Here is a 23,102-nt window from a genome sequence, read left to right as displayed (position 1 = left end):
AGAATAACCTAATTTTTCCAATGCCATTACCCTATATATGCCGAAATAACCCTATCTAACCATCGGTGTAACACTATAAACCTCAATACTATATTAATTGCTTATATGTGAATTGGCGGCACCATGTGACTAGCCACGTTTAAAAATTTGTGTCGGCCAAATGGGTTTTCAATACAACCTTAAATGGTATATGGAAACCAAGGTTGAATTTCTCAACCAAGATTTTGTGACTTTGTCACATATGAATTTCATATTTTCATTAGATCCAATACAAGATCATTTCACTCCCCTTCGATTTGGACCCTCATTATAAATCGAACAATCTCTTAAATTGATAAGCAAGCACAACACTAGAACAATGAATGATGACGAGAAGAGAGCCTATTGGGTGCACCAAATAAAGACATGCTGCCAAGTGAAACGGCATCAATCCAAATTAAACAAATCTGCCTGTACTAATAAAGTTTACTTTTTCAATTTTCTTGGTGCACCTTATTATAGTGTTTGTAAGCAAGAGAGTACATGAATTACTACACAAAGCTACATATCAAATGAATAAAGCACCATAACAATCAAACCTGAACAAAGTCAATAAAATATGAGAACATCAGACTCGAACAAAATAAACCACAAGAGCATCACAAGATCAAATCCAGAACCTATGAGGTCATCTAACTTGGTAAAAAGTGTAATGCAGAAGACATCATATATTCATATTAACCTTATCAAAAGAGTTAGACCGAGACCTGCCCAGCTAAACTAGAAAATCGATGATCATATACAAAAACAAGATTGTATCATGGATTTAAGGGAAAGACCACAAAAAATTATGAAGTAGCCATAATGCCCTATAAAGAAAAACAAAGGGGAACAAAACAATCCAAACTTTCCCATGGAGGGTGTATTATTACTTTGCACAGTATAACTGTATAATCTATCTGTTGGTCTTTCCCAGGGAGGGTGTTCACATGATTTTTCCAAGTAAATCTCCACCCTAAACATAAAATACACCCCTAAAGGTCCTCTTGACAGTTCCCCAACCTATCTATCTCTAACATCTTTGAAAATCCAAGTCGATTGCCATAATACTCCAAGGTTCGTTGACAATAATTATCATAGACCAGCAGACACCATATGCAGAAGAGACAACCTCAAATTAAAAAGACACCTCACTGCAAGCTTAAGGACACCTAAATCAACTGTGCCCAACAATTCATCCTTCTCACAATGGTTTATGGTTAAACTTGCCTAACACAGTTTGCTTGAAGTGGTAAGAATTTTGGATTTGAGCAAAATTCACGAGACATCTTTTTAAGCTGCCAGCCAACATAATTCCCTTAAGCTGCCAGTCATGGTCAATTTTATGAAAGGTATGGGTGAAGAAAATAAGAAAAAGGGTGTACTGGGAAACATGTTAGCAGTTCTTAAGGGCTATGTAACATAGCACCTCTTTTTTTGAGGAGGAGTGGGGAAGGAGGATTCTGTTCGATTGAAAAGCCAAAGGTGACATTAGTTAATCTTTGGTATTACAGATCCAAGGTAGCATAGAAGAAATTTTTTCCAACCAGTGCACTTCTTACGAAACTTCATTTTTATAGTGGGACAAGAAGTAGGTACAACAATCTTGTATGATATAAGAACTGACATTTGCAAGTACTTGCATACCTGTCAGTCTTCTGTGATGGAACTTATGAAAGGCTGTACCCTCACAGCACTCAAATTGAGTACCATGATAAACCTAAAAGGTGATAAAGATCATACTGAAAAATCCACCTGGGCAGTTTAACTAATTTATTAGGTATCAACAATCTATATAAATCATACATATCATTACCAAGACGGAGCGTGGACTTACTACCATGAAGTCAGGTAGCTTCATTTGAAACATAGCAATGCCCACAAGCAATCATCGGCAATAATGATGTTTTGAAAGATAGAGATGACTACGTAGATATACTGGCTTAAATTACTTAGACAGATGGCTCTGTCAGCAGCAAGAAATTTATAACCTCCATGACATGCGCCTTGCAATGACCAAGTTGGCTGACAAACAAAGAAAACCACCCAATTACAAGTAATCCGGTAGATTAACTTACAAATGCAAATTTACTAACCATTAAGAGATAAAGGAAGGAATTACCCTTATCATCCTGATTAAAATCTCAACAATAGCCAATAAAGTTCAGTCTGCATGCTCTGCTGTAGTTTGTTTTATTAGTGGATTGATGCTCATCTCGTTTAGAGAAACGTCATTAGATACATCTCCCTCATTGGAATCCACAAAATCATGAAGACTTTTTGATCCACATGGAGAGAGAATATATTCATTTTCAGAGTTCTTGGGCAACAAACCAATTGGCTGGCTGCTTGGAGCAGGTGGTTCTGGTTCAGTTGAGACTTTTGTTGACGTGGATGACTCCGGTGTCTCAGCATACCTGCTTGAGAGGCCGATGAAAGAGCAAGTGAGCCACAGCTCGGTCGATATGGTTGGTCTCAGTCTCCACATTTGCATTTCCAACAAATCTGAAATTACACGTACATAAATATGGATGGGGTTAAAATAAATTTAATTCATAAAAAAAATCCCAGTAAAGTATCTCTCTTAATATCAAACAAAAAAGCAGTTGTTCCAATATATAATGTCAATAATTTCTTAATAAAACAGTCTCTGGCTTAAACGCTAAAAGAATTCTGATAGTTTAAAGATTGAACCACATCCATATACCAGGCCAATGTCTATCAGTCAATTACCATGGTTATGCATTTCCTTTCCATAGAAAAGGCCTTTTGGATAGAAAGGGGAAAAAAATTTAAACAAACAAAATAAATCTGGCCAGGGACTTAGTGTAAAGGTCCAATATATCTTACATAGCTCACAAGAGTAAATTGCAAACTTGTTGCTCATATAACACCTTTGAGCATCCTAAACATATTTCTTTTTGGGTGTCAGCATGATCGGCATAGTTTTATGTTGATTTGACCAATGGAAATAACGATATATCCCTGATTCATTATTAATTTTTAGCCAGAGAAAATAAATTTAAACTAGATTCAAATCAGACATCTCTGAGATCCAAATCATTCTTTTCATTTTCATTATTTAAAAATAGACTAATAAATCCCGCTTACATTTTTTTATCCAGTTCAAGCACAATTCAATAATACGAAGCCATTGCCCATAGCTTTGATTAATATGAACTATATAACAATTCGAAAATTATAAAATCATATAGGATTAACTCCCTAACCTGTCATGATTGCTTGTCTCTTCCTTTGCAATATCAGGCTCAAAAGTGCTGCTCTTTTTACTGCTAGTATCACTAACATAGAGTCTTTGTGTAGCACTATGAGCCAATCGATATAAGCTATCTCTTATACACAGCCTTATCTTCATATCCAACTGCATAATAAGAAGGGAGCTTCCTTCAGATTTACTTCACATTATGCAGAAATCAAATGCAATTAATTGCATCATTTTATCAGAATACTAAAATATAAATACCAAAAAAAGGGGAAATAGGCATTTCTAACTCGCACAAAACATATAATTGAGTCCAGTGTAATTTCCAGCATATTTTGGGATGACTCAAAAAACTACCAAATTTCATGAATCAAGGCAAGAATAACATGGACGTACTCTTGATACAATATCTTGCAGTTGGTAGAGAACTGTGTCCTCTGCTGAATAGTCGTTGATGTTGGAAATCATACTAGAATCATCCCCTTTGTTTGGGGAACCAGGATCATAGCATGGTACAATGTTCAAGATATCATCGACTTCAAGGTCAGAGTTTTCCATATGACGGACAGGATCCTCTAGGCAGCTCTTACGAGATCGGGAGTAATCCCCACTTGAAGCTTGTTGACCTAACCGCTGCTGTTGTTTCTGTATAGCAAGCATTGCTCGCATTTGCTGACGCCGCCTCAGTTTTTCAATCTTCTCTTGGGGTGTCATTTTCGTTTGTTTTGTTGTAGTCCCAAGACTCCCAACAGGTTTGTTAATTACATCTCTAGGACTTACTTCAGAACTTGACAGTATAGACTGATTTTCAGCATGCGCAAGGCTGGATGACTGCTGAAATTCCCACAAGCATAAGGAGCACCATATGGGGTTGAGAAATTTTGGTATGAAAAAGGCCTAAATTCCTGGGACAATTGATGTTGAACAGGGACTGAGGCCGAATGATTTTCTACTGTACTTGTAGCACATTGGCGACTGAACTCTGGAGCATTAGCTGCAGATGATGGCCAATTGTCATATACATCCTGCATTAATTTGGAATCAGTTAATCTATCAGTTGCCAGCTCATATTTTGACGGAGTTCCAGACCATTTTTCCTGTAGGAAAGATAAAGAAACATCAGTGGAGAGGACAGATTTCTTAAAAGTATTGCAGTCAGGAAATTTATACATTGTAATCATGATGACATATTGAAGATAGCATATAGGAGGATACATCTTGCAACAAATTTTACAGAACACAGTTTACAACTCCAGAAAGTAAAAATGAGATTTATATCTGCTATTAGTTTTATAGTCAGAGGCCATGTAAGAATTTAGATGCCAAACTATGTAGTTCTATCTCTATTCATTAAGTAAAAGCTTTAGAGTCTTCTCTTAGGGATTCAAAATCCAGAGATATAAATATAAATATACAGGGTCTCATCATCAATAGGAAAATATAGCTTGTGTAGTTGTGTGTCATTCTCCTATAAAGATTCACTCTCTGTATTGGGATATTGATATGATTCTTTCTCAAATTGTCAGCACTTTTAAAATAATCAATTCCATAACCTATAGGGTATGACTAACAAAATGGAAGATTATACAATTCATTTGGCTCATCATGCCAGACCTATTGTTAAGTTGTTAGTCATAATAATTTTCCTTTCCTAATCTTACCCATAAAATTGTTCAAGACTAGAGAGGTTTGAGTAATTTTTTGTCAAAAAAAAATGATATTCTTATGTTATGTTTCTTTCAATAAAATAATATTTTTACATGTAAGAAAATTATTCAAGATGGATGGGAAGATTGTCCAAGTTTCTGAGGTCTTCCTTGGGAATCTATAATTCAAAAGGATGGAAAATTGGATGTAGATGTAGCTCATAGGATCAACGCAGGTTGGTTGGAAAAGTGCGACAGGGTTTTCATGTGATCCCTGCATACCTCTTGGATGGGTATATTCTACCAAAAGCAATAAGGCTTGCTTTGTTATACGGTACAATATGTTGGCCGTAAAGCATTGCCACGTGCAAAAGATGAATGTGGTGGAGATGTGTATGTTGCGATGGATATGTGGCCATACAAGAATAGACCGATTAAGGAATAAAATAGTCAGGAAGAAAGTAGTAGTTACATCAATTGAGTACAAGATGAGGAAGAATCGCTTAAGGTGGTTTGATCTAAGAAGGAGACCAAGTGAGGGTCCAGTAAGAAGACTCAAAGAGTTGCAAAGGGTTGGAATCGCAAGGTGCAGGGGAAGGGAAAACCTAAAAAGACATGGAAGAGGGTGTAGAGAGCGACTTCACACTTCAGTGCTTTGGGGATTGAGGAAACATGAGAACATTCACGTCAACGACGTGTCATGATTAATATTACTTTTGTTTATGATATCTTAGTATATTCTTGTTTTATTTTACAATTCGTGTTATACAAACTTTGTTGATTTCCTTTGCTTAAGTTTTCTCAAACCATTGTTTTTTTTAGTTTTTATTCACACGTTTTTACCACTCTTTTAAAACTTCTTCAATTTTATTTTTGGTACTCTTATAAGTTATAAAACTCTCTTAAATTTCACTTGGATGCTCTTTCTTTTTCTTAACACAAATTTTTATCAAACAATTTCAATTGGTCATCTTGTTATGTCTTTTTTTCTTTGTCGGACGATTCATGTTAGACGACGCCAAATCATTTTGGGACTAAGGCTTTGTTGATGTTGTTGTTGTTGTAAGGAAATTATTCAAGGTAACTCATAATGGTTGAATAAACCCTGGGTGTTTTTCTAAAATAATCCTAAAGTGCCAAAATCTCTCCCAAAGAATCTTAATTATAAGAGAATTATGATTTCAAACATAGAAAAGATTAGGAATCATTATTAGTGGGACTTTATGACAACTCATATCAACATCAAACCATACTCCATTAACAAAATTATAATTTCATTACAAGTAAGATTACTGTGGAACAGACTTTGGCACTTGAGTCGTTTTGGAAACTCCCAATAAATCAGGGTTATTTTGGAAAAACACCATAAGTTCAGGGTTACCTCGTTTATTTCCCTCGAGGTTTTCTAAACCTCTACCTACTTGATACCACTTTGGTCTCTACCAAGTGGGGACCAAGTGTACTTTTGCCGACACTTTTGTCTTTAGTGATTTGGTTCTGGTTTCAACTTGGATGGTATACCAACAATAGCCAACTTAAGCTTAGATGGTACTCTTATTTGATACCTACGAACTCTTAGATGGTATTTCTTTTTAATACCTTTAGTCTCTTAGATGGTACCTACGATTGATACTATCTAATACCTTTTCAATACCAACGAACACCTTACTAGTACTTACAAATTTATATCTAATATTATATCAACTAATTTTAACTTGTTTCTTGATTAATGACTTTTATCGGTACTAGTTATCACAACTCTACTACTTATACATCAAAATAAGTTATTTTAACAGCTTAATAGCCCACCATGCTTCGCAATAATTATTATTTAACTAGAGAGTTTTGACCAATACCTGAACTTAGTCGACAATGGAACCTCCGGCGTTCTGAGCTTCCGGCTTTACCAAGGTAGCTAACCCCAACCCTGTCTTCCTTAGATCAGGCTCAGCACAGATCTATTTCGTTTCCTACCTTAGACCGTAATCTCTAACTAAACAATCTTTACTGTGTTTATGATGGAAATATTTAAACAGAAAGATAACTCATTTGATATATAAGGTTCAAGGGGATAACGTTCCCTTCTTAAACTAAACTTTTTATTTAATTTGAAAAGATTACAACACTCATATATTACAACACACACACACACAAACTGAAAGCTTAAACAGACATAAGCTGAACTAGAGTTTTCTCTACTTTAAGAGAGATGGAGAACCAATCTGTCTCTTAAGGTGAGTATTTTTCTCTAGAGGACTCTCTATTATTTTCAGAGTAATTCTCTAGCTAACTCTTCCAACTCTGCCTTCACTTCTTGATCTAAGCCCCTTTATATAGGGATACAAAGTTACATAGGATTCCTCTCAAGCAATTCTACACCATTTCTTTTTCTTTACAGAGATATTTTTAGACAAATACCATTAGTGAAACGTGGCTACAGTGAAGATTCCTTGCATTATTGCTGGTGTGGCCTCAGGTTTCCATCCTTCTTTCTTCATAATGGACATACATTTGATTGTCTTCTTCTATTCCAAGATCCATCACACATTTGGCAGCATAGGATTCATCCCACGTGACAAAAATCTCAAATAAGTGCTCTTATCCCTCTAAGGATAAATATTCTCCAGCTTCAACTTGTTCTAGATAATCATACACTGATTCGCCATGTAATACTCCTTCCTCTAGGTAATTCTTCAACCATTCTGGTGCCACTATAGTAGTATTTCCCACATGTATTATGACTGGTGGTTCTTCCTTTAATGCTATGAACTGGTTAAGATACTGAGCAATATAGAAAAATCCATAAGCTCTTGCTTCTGTAGGATCTTTTACTCGTTTCTGCTGGATACAGATTGGATCTTTGAGTTTGCGATGAACGTCTTCAAACATGATCAGGAAATGAGGAGAGCTAATTTTTCCTTCAATCATTTCGATGTTTGCACTTTGTACTTGGACTTGTTCAACTCTTCCTTTGTATCTTGTAGTCTCGTAAATTCTCCTAAAGACATACTTCTGGAATTTTGTGAGTTTTTCAAAGAACGTGGTATTACTATCAGGAAATGGCACAATACTATGGACCATCCCGTAATCCCAAGCTCTGTAGTGCTCCGCTACATAAGGTGCCCTCCATTCAGGTGAATGTGGATGAATTGACACAGTACCCACTCTGGAATTGGTTTTGAACATTATTCTACTTCCCCATAAATCATAGACATCATACATCTTGTATGACCTTGATACGACTAGATCATACCAGAACTTAAAATTATTATCTTGTATTTTATTTAGTATAATATCCTGAATATCAGGAATGAGCCTCAAGATTATGATCATTACTTCATACATTAGGAATCTTCGAACAGCTACATGACAACTTTTAATCAAACCATCTCGGGATCTCTTTTTTGATGAAACAATCATGGCCTCCATCAAGGCCCAAGTGGAGGGTGAAACCCGCTCCATTATCTTATCAGTCTCTTCAATAAGAGTTTTTCTCTCTGCCTCCATCTTTTCTATTTGATGGGCAGGAGGTTTTTCCGATGTCTTGTGCTTCTTCGTCATCAGCCAATTCTCTGGTCAAGCTGTCTGCTAAAGAATTCTTTGTTCCCTGTATATGTTCAACAGTAAAAGAGAATTGGTTAAGCCATAATTGCCAACGCAGGAGTCTCCCTTGCGCTTGCATATTAGACAAATTCTTTTTAACAAAACCGAGTATGCCTTTGCAATCTGTTCTTATTAAGAATTGTTTAGGGGCTAAGAAGATTAAGAACTTCTCGATCCCTCTAATAACTGCAAGGATTTCCTTTTGCATTGTAGGATAATTTAACTCGGCTTTATTAAAACTTCCACTGCTATATCTGCAAAGTTTTTCTCCTTCTTTTATTTTTAACACAGCGCTCCAGTGCTCATTACTAGCATCTGTTTCAAGGATTAAATCATCTTCACTAGTAGGTAGTGTTAGTACAGGAAGATCTTTACACATAGCCTTTAAATTTTTAACAATTTTAGAATCACAATCCTTCCAGCTCCAAGTTAACTCTTTCTTGAGTTTTTGTTGTAATGGTTTTCTTAATAGAGCAAGATTTTCTATGAAATCAGAAGCATAAGTTAAACATCCTAGAAATCTTTCTAGTTGTTTTCTATCTTCAATTTTATCAGGGAATTTTTCAATCTTTTCTAGGATATGCTTTTGCAATATTATTTGTCCTGCTTTAATTTCTAATCCTAGAAACTCAATTTCTTGTTTAGCATATACACATTTATCTCTTCCAAGGATTATTCCATGTTCATCACATTTTTGAGTTACAGCCTTAAGATCGTTCTTATGCTGTTCTAAATCCTTTGAGAAGATTAAAATATCATCTATGTAAACCAAACAACAATGATTAAGTTCTCTAAAAATATTATCCATTCTTCTCTGAAATATTTGTGGAGCATTTTTTAATCCAAAAGGCATGACTAACCATTCATAATGCCCTTGAGGAGCACTAAATGCAGTTAATGGAATGCTTTCTTCTTCCATTTTAATTTGCCAATAACCACTCTTGCAATCCATTTTAGAAAACCATGTGGCTCCTTGTATTCTATTAAATAACACAGTTTTGTTAGGAATGTAATAGCCATCAAAAACAGTATTGTCATTTAGTTGTTTATAATTAATGACCATTCTAGCCTTACCTCGTTTTTCTTCTGCATGGTTTCTAACCATGAACGCTGGACTGTTATGAGGACTCTTGCTATTCCTAATTAACTTCTTATTCAATAATTCTTTTATTTGCTCATTGAATTCTAATATGTCTTGGTAGGTATAAACCATTTGTCTTACTCTGATAATCTTATTAGGATTTGTTAAAGTTATCTTAGCAAATGCTTTATCCTTTTCCCAATGCTCTAAAGGATTTGTTGAATATAATCTCTCACATAACTTTTCTTGTTGCTTATTAATTTGATCTATTAATGATGATTCACACTCAGAAATTCTAAGTGCAACCTCTCGTTGTGTAGGTGTAACCCTATCACCACGCTGGCTGCGCGTAAATTCCATAGTCTGATGGGTATAAGCCTTTGATATTTTTTGTATAGGAACAGAATGACCATTAATAGTAAAGATTATCTGATCAATTGTTTGAGTGCATGGGGAGTATAATCTTTGAAAGTTATTTCCTATTATCATATCATGACTTGGCTGATCAGTAGCCCATAAAATAGGAATAACACATCGAACTCCTCCAATTTCTATTTTTAAATCTTCAATTATTTCCGTATGCATCATGACACTATTATTAGCGATTCTAACTTGCATAGGATTTTTAGCCTTTTTCCATAAGAATTCTGGAAATAATGATCTCTTTCCAAAACACGTAGAACAACCACTATCAATATACGCACATAATTTATATCTATTATAGTCTTCAATGCATATATCAATTGGAATATAAATGCTATTAGGATTAGTACTGGTTACTTCATTACAAGCTTCCATTTGCATATTAACTTCATCTTCATATACTGGTTCACTCACAGTTTTAGTCTTATATCCAATTACTTTTCTTTTATCAATAGGATTATTTAAATCTTCATTTAACTCAAAACTAGAACATGATCCCATATCAATGCTATGTCTTGCAGGTTGTTTTAAAGCCTTTTTACTCTCATATTTTTCATTTAGTTTCTTTAGTAAAACTAATATTTCTTCTTCATCTTCTTCTGACTTCTCATCACATGGTTTCTTTAATTTTATAATCGTAGAGTTTTGCCTACTTAGACTTGGTGTTCTAAGACTCATATTTCTCTGTATCTTAGGTCTCGTAGTTATTCCAATATGGAGTAATCCTGATTCATCAATTAACATTTTACTTGATCTATTACTGACTGCAGGATTCATAAAGAATTCTTCCCAAGTTTTTTCAATTTCGATTTCGTTAGGATTTACTTTTATAGGTGTAATTTTCTTCTTAGGGCCTCCCCCTTGCTCATACTTCTGAGCATCGACTATTTGTTTTTTAAAAGATGTGTCTATAGTGTTTACCAACTTATAAACCACCTTCCATTTTAATTGTATGGGTCGTGTTCCTTTATGCATTTTTACTCCTTCTGTTAGTAGTTTGATAGCTAAAAACTTAGACGCAAATGAGTCTTCTAAGCTCACATAATATCTAGGTTCACATATGTAGCTTACCGTTCCTTGACTTAAATTACATGTGATACCACTGATTATTTGATCATAAAATTCTTGATGTCTAATATCACAAATAAAACTTAAGCACTTAACATCTTTGCCAAAGTCTTGTAAAGGAGTTATGTATACTTGTACTGCACCAATACAGATGTAACTATAATTTCCTTTTTCTTTATGTTTTTTAATACTTTTCCAGTTTATGATGTTAATTTCAGCTGCTTTTTGTTCACAATCTTCGATTACTATACTTCCTTCCATTTCTTCACATACATATTTAGTTCTTGTTTTAAAGAAAGAAGTCTTAAATATTTTATCCTTAGTAATCTGAGGAAAATTCCAGCTTTCTTTGTTTTTCTGGTCTAGGTCATTATCTTCAAATGAATATTCAGCTCTTTTTAATTGACCTATAGTCATTTTGCTTTTATCCTCATCATTGTCATCTGATTCTGAGTTTTCTACTTCTTCTCCTTCCATCATATTATTTATTTCTTCGTAATTTTCATCTTCAAACTCACTGTCTTCAGGTTCTTCATTATACTCATTTTCTTCTTCTATTATTTCTACTATTCCTTTATTATTACTTAAAGCTAATTCTAAAGCCTCGTCCTCTGGTATTTCTATGTAATCCCAACTACCTAAGGCTTCCATTAATTTATGATTCGCTTTTTTACATTCATTAGCATAATGTCCTAATTCTCCACAAGACCAACACTTGCATGTTTTCTTCTTCTCAGGACAATATGTTGCTTTTCTGAAAAACCTACTTGGTTTTCTATATTTATGTTTATAGTACTTCTTTTTATAGGTTTCTCCTCTTGATCTGTCAAATTTATTTTTCTTATAATTCCTTCTCTTATTATAGTTTTTTCTTTCACATCCATAGTTATTTGGGAAATCCCAACAAGTGAGAAATTGTCTCTTCATTTGTTGAGTTCCTGCAACTTCTCTACATTTCTTTTCAATCCATTTTCTTAAAAAGGCAATTCTGTTTCCTAGGGCATCCCTAGCTAAGAATTTTTCTTTCCATTCTTGATACTTTTCACTAATTTCTTCATTAAGGGGACTTGGTAATTTATCATAGAACATTCCAAGATTTGTCTCATTTTCTCCAATTTTATAATAATATGTTTCAAACTCCATAATGTAACTCTCAACATATTTCATATTACAGATGGACAAATTACTTAATTTTCTTTGATATTCTATTCGTTTTCATTAGGATCAGCTCTTGGACCAATGAATTCTAACTCAATGAATTGACATAACTGCCTAAACATTCTAGTAGGAGTTTCACTAGTTCTTAATGTAGCTTTGACTTCTTCATCTATTCCATCGTACCAATCTTCTACACAGCCATAAAAACTATGTTCGATATAGTTTAAGAAATTCTCAGAAGTCCAGTCAGTATTCAGGTTGAGTACACTACTCATGCTCTTTTTCCACTGATCTAAAACATTTTGTCTATCTCTTATTCCGTCTAACTTAAGCTTATATCCAGTTTGACTTATGGGTTCAAGAGATACTTCTTCTTGTTTTGGAATTTGGTTTGGCATAACCTTGACACTAAACCGGGTAGTTTTCCCTGGTATGTATCTTGGTCGTGTGCAACTTCCTTCACCTTGAAATCTAGGTTTTTGGATAACATTATTTACGTTAATGTTTTCATCAATAATTTCTTCTCCCACATCATTATTGTCCATTATTCTTTTACCTAGTTTATTTTCAATCTTTTGTTGGACTACTTCTATGGGTAGAAAATCCAGATCATTTAATTTCATTAATCCCATTTGTTGATATAGGTCTTCTTCTAAAGTAACATAATTATTTTCTTCTATGGAAGAAATCCCTTTTTTAGAAATTAAATTCATGATTTCGTTAAGTTTATTAGGGTCTTCTTCCTTATCGAATAAGACTTGTAATTCTTCAAGTGTTTTCTCCTGAAGATGATGGCTCATTTTTAGTCTCTTGATTAATAGGTCTTTTAGGAAGTGATACAGTAAACTTCTTATTTTTATCTAGATTTTGAAAAGGATATTTATATTTATATGGAACAATCTTTTCCTTACTAGGTGATACTTCTTTGTTAAACTGATGCCTAACCTCGTTTGTCAAAGCAAGTTGTACTTGTTTAACTTGTTCTTTTAGCTCACTTAAATTTTTATTAATCTCGGATATTTCTGTTGATAGCTTATGCTCACTGCTTATGCAACGACAATGTATACTACCAACTTCTACTTTAAGCTCACCAATTTGATCTACAATATAATTAAGGACTGGGCCAAGATTATTAGAATTTTCTGGAATATGATAGTAATGCTTAAAATCAGGCTTTTTACACTCAGTAGATGGTCTAGTATTCTTCAGTTTTACCTAATTATTACAATCTAATTTAGCTCTTAATAGTATGGCTCTGATACCAATCGAACGCAGCTAGATACCAACAAATACCAACAAATTTTTAATAGGATACCAACTATAAAGCTAATTACACCAACAAAAATATTTGTTTAATATTATACCAACCGTAGTACTATGATGATACCAACAAATTATAGGATGGTATTTTGATACTACTCAGGATGGTATTTTGATACTACTCAGGATGGTATTGGCTATATCTATCGTTGGCACTCACAGATAAGGTACTCTTTTTTTTTTTTTTTTTTTTTTTTTTTTTTTTTTTTTTTGTCTTTTCACTAAATTACGGAAATGACCTTACTAGAGACCACCTTGGTCTCTAGTTACTTGAGACCAAGAATTCCTCATTTCCCTCATTAACTGTCCCCGACAATAAAGACATTAGTCTGCCAACAAGAAAACAAAGATGTTACTGGAAAGGCAAGACAGCCTTAACAGGTATAAATTACTAAATCCATTTCACAATACTAGACAAAGAACAAGCTACTGATGATTTTCATAAATTTCCACAAAGTGAAGCTCCTCAAACAAAAAGACCACTTTGATTTTTGTAAACGATCCTCAAATTTCAAATGGAATAGTCTAAAAGGTATGAGTGGGGGAAAAAAAAAAAAGCATAGTCATTTCTTTAACCTTGAAAGTAAAACAATGATGCCAATACCAAAAATTATCAGAATACTAGGACCAGATTCAGGGTGTAAAGGAATATCTGTGGATTTCAACTGTCTCTATTACCAACAATAGAATTAAAAAGTCTCAACCATTCTCTTGGGCTCCCTGGACTCCTCATGACATTCAGATTTTCAACAATGATATTGGGATTCATATAAACGAAAATTACTTGGCTTCACATATCACCCTCTATACCAGTCCCTACAAACATCCTAAAGCATCACCAACCCCTGCACGTGTTTGGCAGTTTGATGGAAATGTGAAATTCGCGCCAATGTAACAATCACCCTTTCTCTACCACCTATCTGCTCTAACCAACTATATATGAAATGTCTGATTTACGGGGAATCCTTCACCTGAGATCTGGTTTTGATTTTTGAATATTATTGACAGATTTAGACTATCAAGAAAATGACAAATCCCATTGGAGTTACTTGATTTCTTTGCAGGGTAAATGTTTTTCTAAATCCATTATGGTATTTCATCTCATGCAGCTGATACATGGTTTTGAATAGAATAAGAGTTACAGACATACTTCGTATTAGACGACAATTGATCTAGTTGGTGTTAATTGGTTCATGTGAAGGACCAAAATATATCAGATCGACATTCTGACCAATCATAGTATTTCACTTCATGCAGCTTTTACAGTGTTAACCATCTCAACCTCAATGTTGTAACATATCTAACTAGAGTGAATGGCCAAAATCCATTAAATGTCATTTCTTTACACTCATTTGGCACAAATTCAGCAAGAAAGCATACAATAAAGAAAAACATACTCCATATATAAATTCTTCAGTAAGAAAATGTTTTACCTTTACTGTGGGCTTGTTTGGAGATGCAATATTTTCAGCAGCAGTATGAGAGTCAATTGGTGTCTTTAGAGTGATGCCCAAACCTATCTGTATAGTATAGTGACCAATTACAGCATTCTATAATAAACCCTGTGGAATGTGAAGAATAATTACAATCAGTTTGACACTAATAACGGTTGTACCTTTTCCTCAACCAAGCCAGTAGTATCCACAGCATAATCTTTATGTTCCACATGTCTGTCGATGGTTCGTCGATGGCAAGGTGAGATGCTGCCGGCCTTTCGGCAGCCAGTTGTTACAGAGGAGTCTTCATTGTGCAAATATTCTGAATTTATTTCAATATTGGTAGAGGCACTTCCTAATGCTCCAAATTCCCAATGTGTCGAGCGTAGAGCTGCAGATGAGGATTTAGCTGCCCCACTTAAGAGACCCTTAGGTGATGACCATAGTTCATCTGTGCTTCCAAGACTTGTGCTTCCATCTATGTCATCGTTGCTGCAATATCATCACTTGTGAGAATACTTTGTTAGATGGATATTTATCACAAAATTTCGGAATTTCGTTTTCTCCACCAATAAAGATTTAATCAGGAAGGGCTTCAAATTTTGTTGTACAAAACAATGAATGCATAAGCGTAAGTCAAGAACTAAATGTCGTGCACATATGGAAGATAAAACCAAATAAGTACAAATGACTACATAAACAAATAAAGACAAGCAGTCTTAATTTGGGGCGTGCTACAGCAAATTATTTGGTCCCTGATGCTCTGTACTAAACATTCCCAAACTATCTAACCCAATGTTAAAATCTATCCTTTTCTAACTCCCACCGGCCAGCTTAATAGCTACTATTTCTATACATATGCCTAAGCCTAAGCCTAAGCTTAAGACCTTAAGAGTAGAGTTTTGCTGCATGCAAAGGTTGGTGAAGTTGCTACACTTCATAGTCCCACTTTACAACAATGTAGTCAAGTTATTTCTGACAACACTCTTTATTTCCAAAGCTGTTAGGCTATTGAATAATGAACCCCTTAGCCTTATCCATGGCATCTATGCACCTTAAGGATGACTCTCTATTTATCCACCAATCTAAGAACCATATATAGAAGAGGTCACATGTAACTTGAAATTTTTAGTTGGATTATTGTAAGGTGGTGTTGGTAAGCGAATTTGAGATGTTGGAATTGGGCAATTATGAGGTGGTGTTGCGAGCAGTTTGAGTGAGGTAGCGTGTTGGAATTTTGCAAAGGGTGAATGAAAGGGTAGTGAAGGGGGGTGAGGTCGATGGTATAGTTGGCAAGTAGGTGAAGGAAACAATAATGTGGTTTTGAAGTGAGTGGGGGCTATTTGGTGCTTGTCAATGATAGGGATAAAATTAAGGCATGGTGGAGCATGCAATTGGTTACGATTACGGGGTGATGGGGTTAGTTAGTACTACGTATAGTTTAAAAGTCAATTCGGGTTATTAGGGATAATTAGGCGGGGGGAACTATGGGATGATGTAATACCCCCTTTATCACCAATTGAAAATTCCATTTCACTAAAAAAATCTTGTCCCTAAATAAAAGTATCATTTCATATTTTTTTCCTTTATCTAGATTTTTTTCTCACCTTTAATCAATCAAACCCCATTAACTTCTTTTTGTATTCACTTTTAATCAATCGAACCCCTTATCTTGCATTTTTATTCACTTTCCTAAAAATGTGTGCAAAAGGCAAATGGGACTTTTATTTGGAGACAGCAGAGTAATGCTTTTCACTTAGAATTGGTTTTGGGAATAGTGGTACTACTTTGGGGTGGTTTTAGATGTAAAAGCCCTTAATACTATGACCGTGGGATCCATGTTGTCTCTACTAGATATGAAAATAAATAGTATTCAAATAGTGAATGAGTGAGTTCAAACAAAGAGAAAACTGGCCAACAAAATATAATGTTGAAATTATTGGATCTTTTTAAATTATCTTTGGGAAGATCAGACACCTCATTTCAATGTGAATGTCAACCATTGTTGAACAATTTTTTCAGAATTATTTTGCTCATTAGTAGAGGACGTCTTCTATATCATAAATTCTCTCTAAATTAGTTTAGTGTTTCTTTATTACTCCGTATATAGAACAGCACAAGACATGAACACAGGACACATACAAAGACTAGACTTGTAAACTGGGTTAGTAATTTTGATTGAGTTTTCCATAGAACAAATGTAGACCATCATAGACATGCATAAATATGTACAACCAAAATCCAGCAGGAGCAAGGACATTTTTTATTACCTGAATATCCTATCAAGATCATCAAAACTTCCAATGCTTGCCCAACTGTTGCCTACAAGATCACCAAGCTCTTTGTCCTCGTGATGAATTTGGGAACTTTGAGGAACACCATCTAGCTGAATTTTCTTAGCTCCAACTACAAGGAAAATATTATCTTTCTGTAATCAGAGATAGTGTATTAAAGTATATTTGTGAAAACTAAGATCAGCACAATTTCTGTTTTAAGGGATGACAAAGGGGTGAAAGGGGTGACATAAATTGTTTTTTATAAAAAATAAATAAATATATAAACTAAGATATTATCAATAAAAAAAAAATTAACAGAGGTACATTAAGGAAGTACCAAGTGTCGGGAATTTTTTTATCACAAGAAGACGCCTAGCATTAGCTCATGGAATAATTTTTTTTTTTTTTTTTACAAGTGCCCAAATACTCAAGTTTCTTACTTCATAGGACAAAAAAAATTTCAGATACAAAATTACTTAGTAAATCTTGTCAAACCAGCAATCTCATTGTGTTATTACATATATAAAAAATTGCCAAAGGGTTGAAGAGATGATAGCCCTAATGGACCTATCATTTCCAACCAAGGAATTCCATCTTAATATATCACAGGCTTTTATAACTCACTTCCTATATGGATCTTTGAAAAGGTTAATATCTAATGTGTACACATCAAACAAGGTAAATTGCATGCTCATCCACTCTTTTGTCATTCGTACCACTATCACAGTACTACTGATGAAATACTACATTACATTAATACCTATACCACTGCCGTCAGATTTTGAAGCACTGAATGAAGGCAAATCGAGTTGAGAATCCACAACTTCTCCTGAAGCAGACAAACCATCACTCTTATCTCTTTTACATCCATCTATAAACAACTTAGAGGTACATGCGTTTTTTTCAACAGCCTCCTTTTTAGAATTCTTCTCAGTCAATGTTTTTTGGTCATTATCACCAGAATCTGACAAAACTTTCTTCTCAATATCTTCTGGATAAGGCACAATGTGATCATCAGCTTCCCTACCTTCACCCCATATAATATTAGCAAGCTGGAAATACATTAGAGCAATCAATTAGTCCTACAGCATTAATTGGAGAAAAGAAAAAGATAGCTTACAGCAGCAATTTCAATCCATAACTGAATAGAGAAAGCTTAAATCATGCAAGATGAGGAAGACTCTCTATTCCTTCCTTCACAAAAAAAAAAAAAAAAAAATAAATAAATAAATAAATTGTGCCTAGTATTTTGAATAATCCTATAATGGTGTTTCCATTAAATAGACTCATAATATCATCCTCACAAGTCCTCCAAAAAAATGTCATGACTTTGAATTCCCAACAAATAGGTAGCATCATGAGATTCATAAAAAAAAAGTGATTCTATGGGTATCTACTAACATGGTATTTAGTGTAGTCATTGTCCTTTCAACTCCACCATTAGCTTTATGCCTTTATGTCATGTAAAGTGGTTTTGTGGTAATGGAAAGATTTTTTTTTTTTTTTTAAAGTAATAGAGAGATAAATTAAGTTTAATAAATATATATAAAGCAAATTGTAAGGTATCTAAAGTTCCATACATAAACTCATTCGTTAAGAACAAGTAACGAATAACAATAACCGAGATAATGAATATTGAGCACTCCATCATACATAGTAGTATAGTACATACCACAACACCCATAAAACCTTGAAGGCATAAAGGTCATCTTTATATTATGGCCAAATGTTATGCTAAAGATCCTTTCCCTACCACACTCTTTTTATGATGACAAACTAAGAGAGCAAATAGTGAGAAGACACTAAGGAAAATGCTAGATACTCAAGAGCTTCACTGGATGAATAATCATCCTTGTATCAAGCAAGAAAATAAAGTTCTTAAATATGGAAGAAAACATTACAGATTAAAAAATTTCTCTACCTTAGGAACATGCTGAGTATCAAATCAGAAAACAAATCCGAAAAGGCCCACATTGCTAAGAAAACAAATCTATAGACAATAGAGGTGCAAAGGACAGCCCAGTAGCCATCGATCTATGTAGAATACTATTAAATTTTGAGATAATATGGAATTGGTATAGTAAAATAGCCAATATTAGTAATTTGATGTTAACAAATAACATTCCATATTACAATAGTATTGTAGGACCTATATTCTGGATCAAAAGGAATCAGAACAGCATTTTTTTTATTTTTTTGGCTGGAGGGAGAATCATCACCATCGTAGATTAGTCCTGAATCCCCTTTCAGATTTTCACACACAGTGGATGAAGTCGTTGCTAGCCTTCCATGCTATGTTACTCGGACACGGGTACGGGTATCCGATATTGGTACGGATCCGAGTGTCCGATACGTCATTTTTAAAAATTTATGACACGGGGACACCGGCTAAACTTTGGACTCGGGTACGGATACGGCAATAAAATTTTTTAAGGAAAAAAACCGGATAATTAGTGCAACAAAATTAAAATATTCATGAAAATTGATTACATAAACTGATAAACACATAACAAAAGAAGTCTTAGAATAAAAACTTAATATCCCAAACAATACGGACTACATAACAAAAGAGTGAAAGACCAAATGTACTGAACAATATATCAAAAGATGTTCTTCAATTCTTCACTTCATAGTTTTAAACTTCCAAAATTCCTTCAGCAGCTCAAGGATGACTAAAAAAAACACTTCTTCTCAAAGGTCATTAAATGATATAGCTTCAAATTCTGGTTCATTGAGGGAAAGGTCAGCAACTTCTAACAAGCTATCTCCATCAATATTATCTCCCCCTTTAAAACCATGCAAACAACAAAAGTTAAAATAAATAAAATGAGACGTTATTTACAAGTTGAACATGAAAATAATAAATAAATAAATGTTACCAACTTACCAATATCCCAATATTTGCTTGGTCCCTCTGTGTAATCCTTTTGCTTTCTAGAGAGCAATCGTGAGTTGTTGTGAATATAGACAAGAATTTCCAAGCGTAGAGTATTAAGCTTGTTTCTTTTGATACTTTGGATGCCCCCATATGTGCTCCAATTCCTCTCACAACAAGAAGAAGAAGCGGGTTGTGATAGCAGCTTGAACGCAAGGCTTTGCAACATTGGAGCACCTGAGCCATAATTGGACCACCATGACATGGGATCTTCATATGCCCTTGCTGCCATGACATGAGGTTCATTAAAGAACCCTAAACCCCCAGAAAAAGCTCCATATTCAAGAAAGACTTTCCGAGCATCATCGGCATTTGGGAAAAGCCTTTGTAAACACGCGTTTCTGTTTCTTGAAACCTCTTCATCTTCATTAGGAGGTACTCTTGGAGTGCTGCCTCCCCCTTGAATCCATTCTTGAGTGTAGTATTTAGGAACTAAAGAATGTGCCAAGCAATGTAAAGGGGTATTGCTTTTGTTCCACCTACTCTCAATGACTTTTTGAATAGCATCATAAAATGGAGACTGCCCTGTGAGAAAATCAGCATCTTCATGATCGAAAATAACTTTTTTCACTTGTTCGATCATCGTATCCCACATGTCATACACCAAATGTAAGACACATGAGTCTGTATCAGCAGCCCTCAAGAAGTTCATCATGGGTAGTGTAAATTCAAGAAAATAATCAAGTATATCCCACCATCCATCACTCACCAACAAATCCTTAACCTCCCTCGCCTTAAGTTCAACATAACCCTTCCCATTGACCTTAAATTTCTTCCAGTCAGCATCCATCACAGTTTTTTCAAGAGCATCCTTTACCTTTCTTAGCCTAGTTGCCATCACTATCTTAGACCCAAACCTAGTTTCAGCAACCTTTAAGAGTCTTAAATCAGAATAACGTTCAAAAATTGTTTTGGACAAACTATGATTTTGAATAAAATAATTAATTTCATCAACTTGCTTCACTAAATCTGAAATCCATTGACACTCTTTGTAATGGTCAGCTTTCTCACTAGGCTCACATATAGATTTCAAAACCAAGTTTAAGCAATGAACAACACAAGGTGTCCAAAAAATTTTAGGATATTTTTTTTCAATCGCACGACCAGCGGCTTTATAATTGGCAGCATTATCAGTTACAATCTGAACAACATTAGATTCTCCTACATCTTCAATAATTTCAGAGAACAAACCTGCCAGATATTCAGCGTCTTTTGTAAGGATTTCGCTTGCATCAAAAGCTTTCAAAAACATAGGGCCAGCAGCTGAGGCAGCCATTATGTTTATCAAAGGCTTTGATGTTAGATCTTGCCAACCGTCTGAGCAAATTGAAACTCCTTTCTTTACCCAACTGTCTCGAATTGGTTGGAGTAATTTGTCAACATGAGCTTTCAATTGAAATAGTAAAGTTGTTCGGAGTCTTTCATAAGTAGGAGGAACAAACCCATGCAAGTTTCCATTGGCTAGCCTTTGACAAAATTTTCTGAAGTAAGGATTTCTTGCTAAGTTGAAAGAGAGCATACCCGTATAAAACATCATAGCACATTCTTTGTCAGCTTCTTCCCTTTCTAACACATTGAAGGATAACTCCAATGTACCTTTTCTTTTCTTTGAATGAGCTAAATCCGAACCTTCGGGAAGAGAGATGTAATCCTGCTTTTGTTTGGCGCTTAAATTACGAGACCTTTTCTTCTGTTCAGCTTCATCATTTTCCCTCTTAATCTCTCGATATATGTCGTCTGCGATTGTGCAAGGTGAAACACCCAGGTTGGGAATTTTAAGCAAATGCCCTTTCACTTTAGAATAAGAACCACTGACTTCTTTGTTGCAATACTTGCATCTCCACTTCCTGTTACCACCTCCACCAGCAGACAATTGCAAAACTTCGACATGACTCCACAACGGTGTATCGTCAAACCCTTGATTCTTAGTTGGTCGAGGCATGAATGCTGGATACAATTATAAATTATAAGACAAAATTAAATTAATTAAATAATACAAATAAATAAGAAAGTATAAAAATTGATAATATATTTAGAAGATAATCATATATGTAATTAAAGATTATCAAAAGAAAATTAATCAGGGGAATTTGATTCCTATGTACCTTATTATAATTGTAGATCTGATAATTTTTCTGGTAATTTCTCAATTTTGTGGAATGTTTCAGCATATCAAATTTGTGAAACATTTTATTTTGATGGGGTGTTTTATATAGAAGACTATGGAGTAAACTGTAAACCAGTAGGCAGTAGTTAATGAGGGAAGGGGAAGAGTCAAGGAGGAATAAGCATGAGTAGTCAGGGAAGAAGAAGGATTAGAAAGAATTTAAGACCAAAACCTTTTATTGTGCATTTGTGCATCACACGTGGGCTTTTCCCAAGGTTTTGGTCTTATCAAGATTTTTATTTTATTTTTAATTTTCAAAGTAAGGAAAAAAAAAACGTATCATCTATTTATCTATTAATCAAATTAATGTATTACCGATTAATCAAATTGATAATCAATAAATAATTTGATAATCAATCAATAAATTGATAAGTTATTGATCTTGTAACTTAGTAGTTAATCAATCGATAAATTGATAATACATTGATCTTGTAACTTCGTTCGACTTGATTCTAAATAGGTTAGCCAATAACTTAATATGAACAATTCCTTAGTTATTGATCAATCTAATCAATCAGTCGTAATACGATCGATCGATCAATAACTAAGGAATTATTCAATACTTAGTTATTGATCAATAAGTTAACCAATAACTCAAAATAAATAATATCTTTATTGTTGATTGTTGTTCTTATAGTCTTATAGATATTATTCACTACTTAGTTATTGATCAATCGATATATCGTGTTACATTGATTCGATTATTTCGTATTACATTGATTCTCAATAGGTTAGCTAATAACTCAAT

At 34.3% G+C, this 23,102-nt stretch overlaps 3 protein-coding genes across 3 annotated transcripts; all 3 read right to left on the bottom strand.

Annotated features, from left to right (window-relative positions):
* Nucleotides 1–1,758: 1,758 nt before the first annotated feature.
* LOC145593659 (protein LNK2-like) lies at nucleotides 1,759–4,046 on the bottom strand. The gene is made up of 4 exons (XM_081649956.1): nucleotides 3,638–4,046; nucleotides 3,249–3,400; nucleotides 2,141–2,523; nucleotides 1,759–2,043 (listed from the first exon to the last, which is right to left on the bottom strand). Exons 1-3 carry the CDS (start codon nucleotides 3,953–3,955, stop codon nucleotides 2,427–2,429), a joined length of 567 nt encoding a protein of 188 aa, XP_081506082.1. The 5' UTR covers nucleotides 3,956–4,046; the 3' UTR covers nucleotides 1,759–2,043; nucleotides 2,141–2,426.
* On the bottom strand, nucleotides 4,018–18,331 carry LOC145594351 (uncharacterized). The gene is made up of 5 exons (XM_081650679.1): nucleotides 18,013–18,331; nucleotides 17,247–17,382; nucleotides 15,156–15,468; nucleotides 14,974–15,060; nucleotides 4,018–4,338 (listed from the first exon to the last, which is right to left on the bottom strand). The coding sequence occupies exons 1-5, from the start codon at nucleotides 18,314–18,316 to the stop codon at nucleotides 4,018–4,020; spliced, it is 1,161 nt and encodes a 386-aa protein (XP_081506805.1). The 5' UTR covers nucleotides 18,317–18,331.
* Nucleotides 18,332–19,943: 1,612 nt separating this feature from the next.
* LOC145594350 (uncharacterized) lies at nucleotides 19,944–22,129 on the bottom strand. Its single transcript, XM_081650678.1, has 2 exons — nucleotides 20,140–22,129; nucleotides 19,944–20,038 (listed from the first exon to the last, which is right to left on the bottom strand). The coding sequence occupies exons 1-2, from the start codon at nucleotides 22,127–22,129 to the stop codon at nucleotides 19,944–19,946; spliced, it is 2,085 nt and encodes a 694-aa protein (XP_081506804.1).
* Nucleotides 22,130–23,102: the final 973 nt, after the last annotated feature.

Source organism: Chenopodium album, chromosome 19, assembly GCF_948465745.1.
Source record: "Chenopodium album chromosome 19, dcCheAlbu1.1, whole genome shotgun sequence".
NCBI lineage: Eukaryota > Viridiplantae > Streptophyta > Magnoliopsida > Caryophyllales > Amaranthaceae > Chenopodium > Chenopodium album.
This window is presented reverse-complemented; position numbering and strand designations above follow the sequence as displayed.

Bases quoted from the DNA above. Each gene is read 5' to 3' on its own strand.
- LOC145593659 (XM_081649956.1), bottom strand. From the start codon at position 3,955: ATGACACCCCAAGAGAAGATTGAAAAACTGAGGCGGCGTCAGCAAATG. The intron at 3,401-3,637 runs GTACGTCCATGT...CTTATTATGCAG, and splicing joins TGCAAGATATTGTATCAAGA to TTGGATATGAAGATAAGGCT. The intron at 2,524-3,248 runs GTTAGGGAGTTA...GTGTAATTTCAG, and splicing joins GAGACAAGCAATCATGACAG to ATTTGTTGGAAATGCAAATG.
- LOC145594350 (XM_081650678.1), bottom strand. From the start codon at position 22,129: ATGCCTCGACCAACTAAGAATCAAGGGTTTGACGATACACCGTTGTGG. The intron at 20,039-20,139 runs GTAAGTTGGTAA...ATGGTTTTAAAG, and splicing joins AAGCAAATATTGGGATATTG to GGGGAGATAATATTGATGGA.
- LOC145594351 (XM_081650679.1), bottom strand. From the start codon at position 18,316: ATGTATTTCCAGCTTGCTAATATTATATGGGGTGAAGGTAGGGAAGCT. The intron at 15,469-17,246 runs GTAATAAAAAAT...ATGATATTGCAG, and splicing joins GATCTTGATAGGATATTCAG to CAACGATGACATAGATGGAA. The intron at 15,061-15,155 runs GTACAACCGTTA...TATACTATACAG, and splicing joins CTGGCTTGGTTGAGGAAAAG to ATAGGTTTGGGCATCACTCT.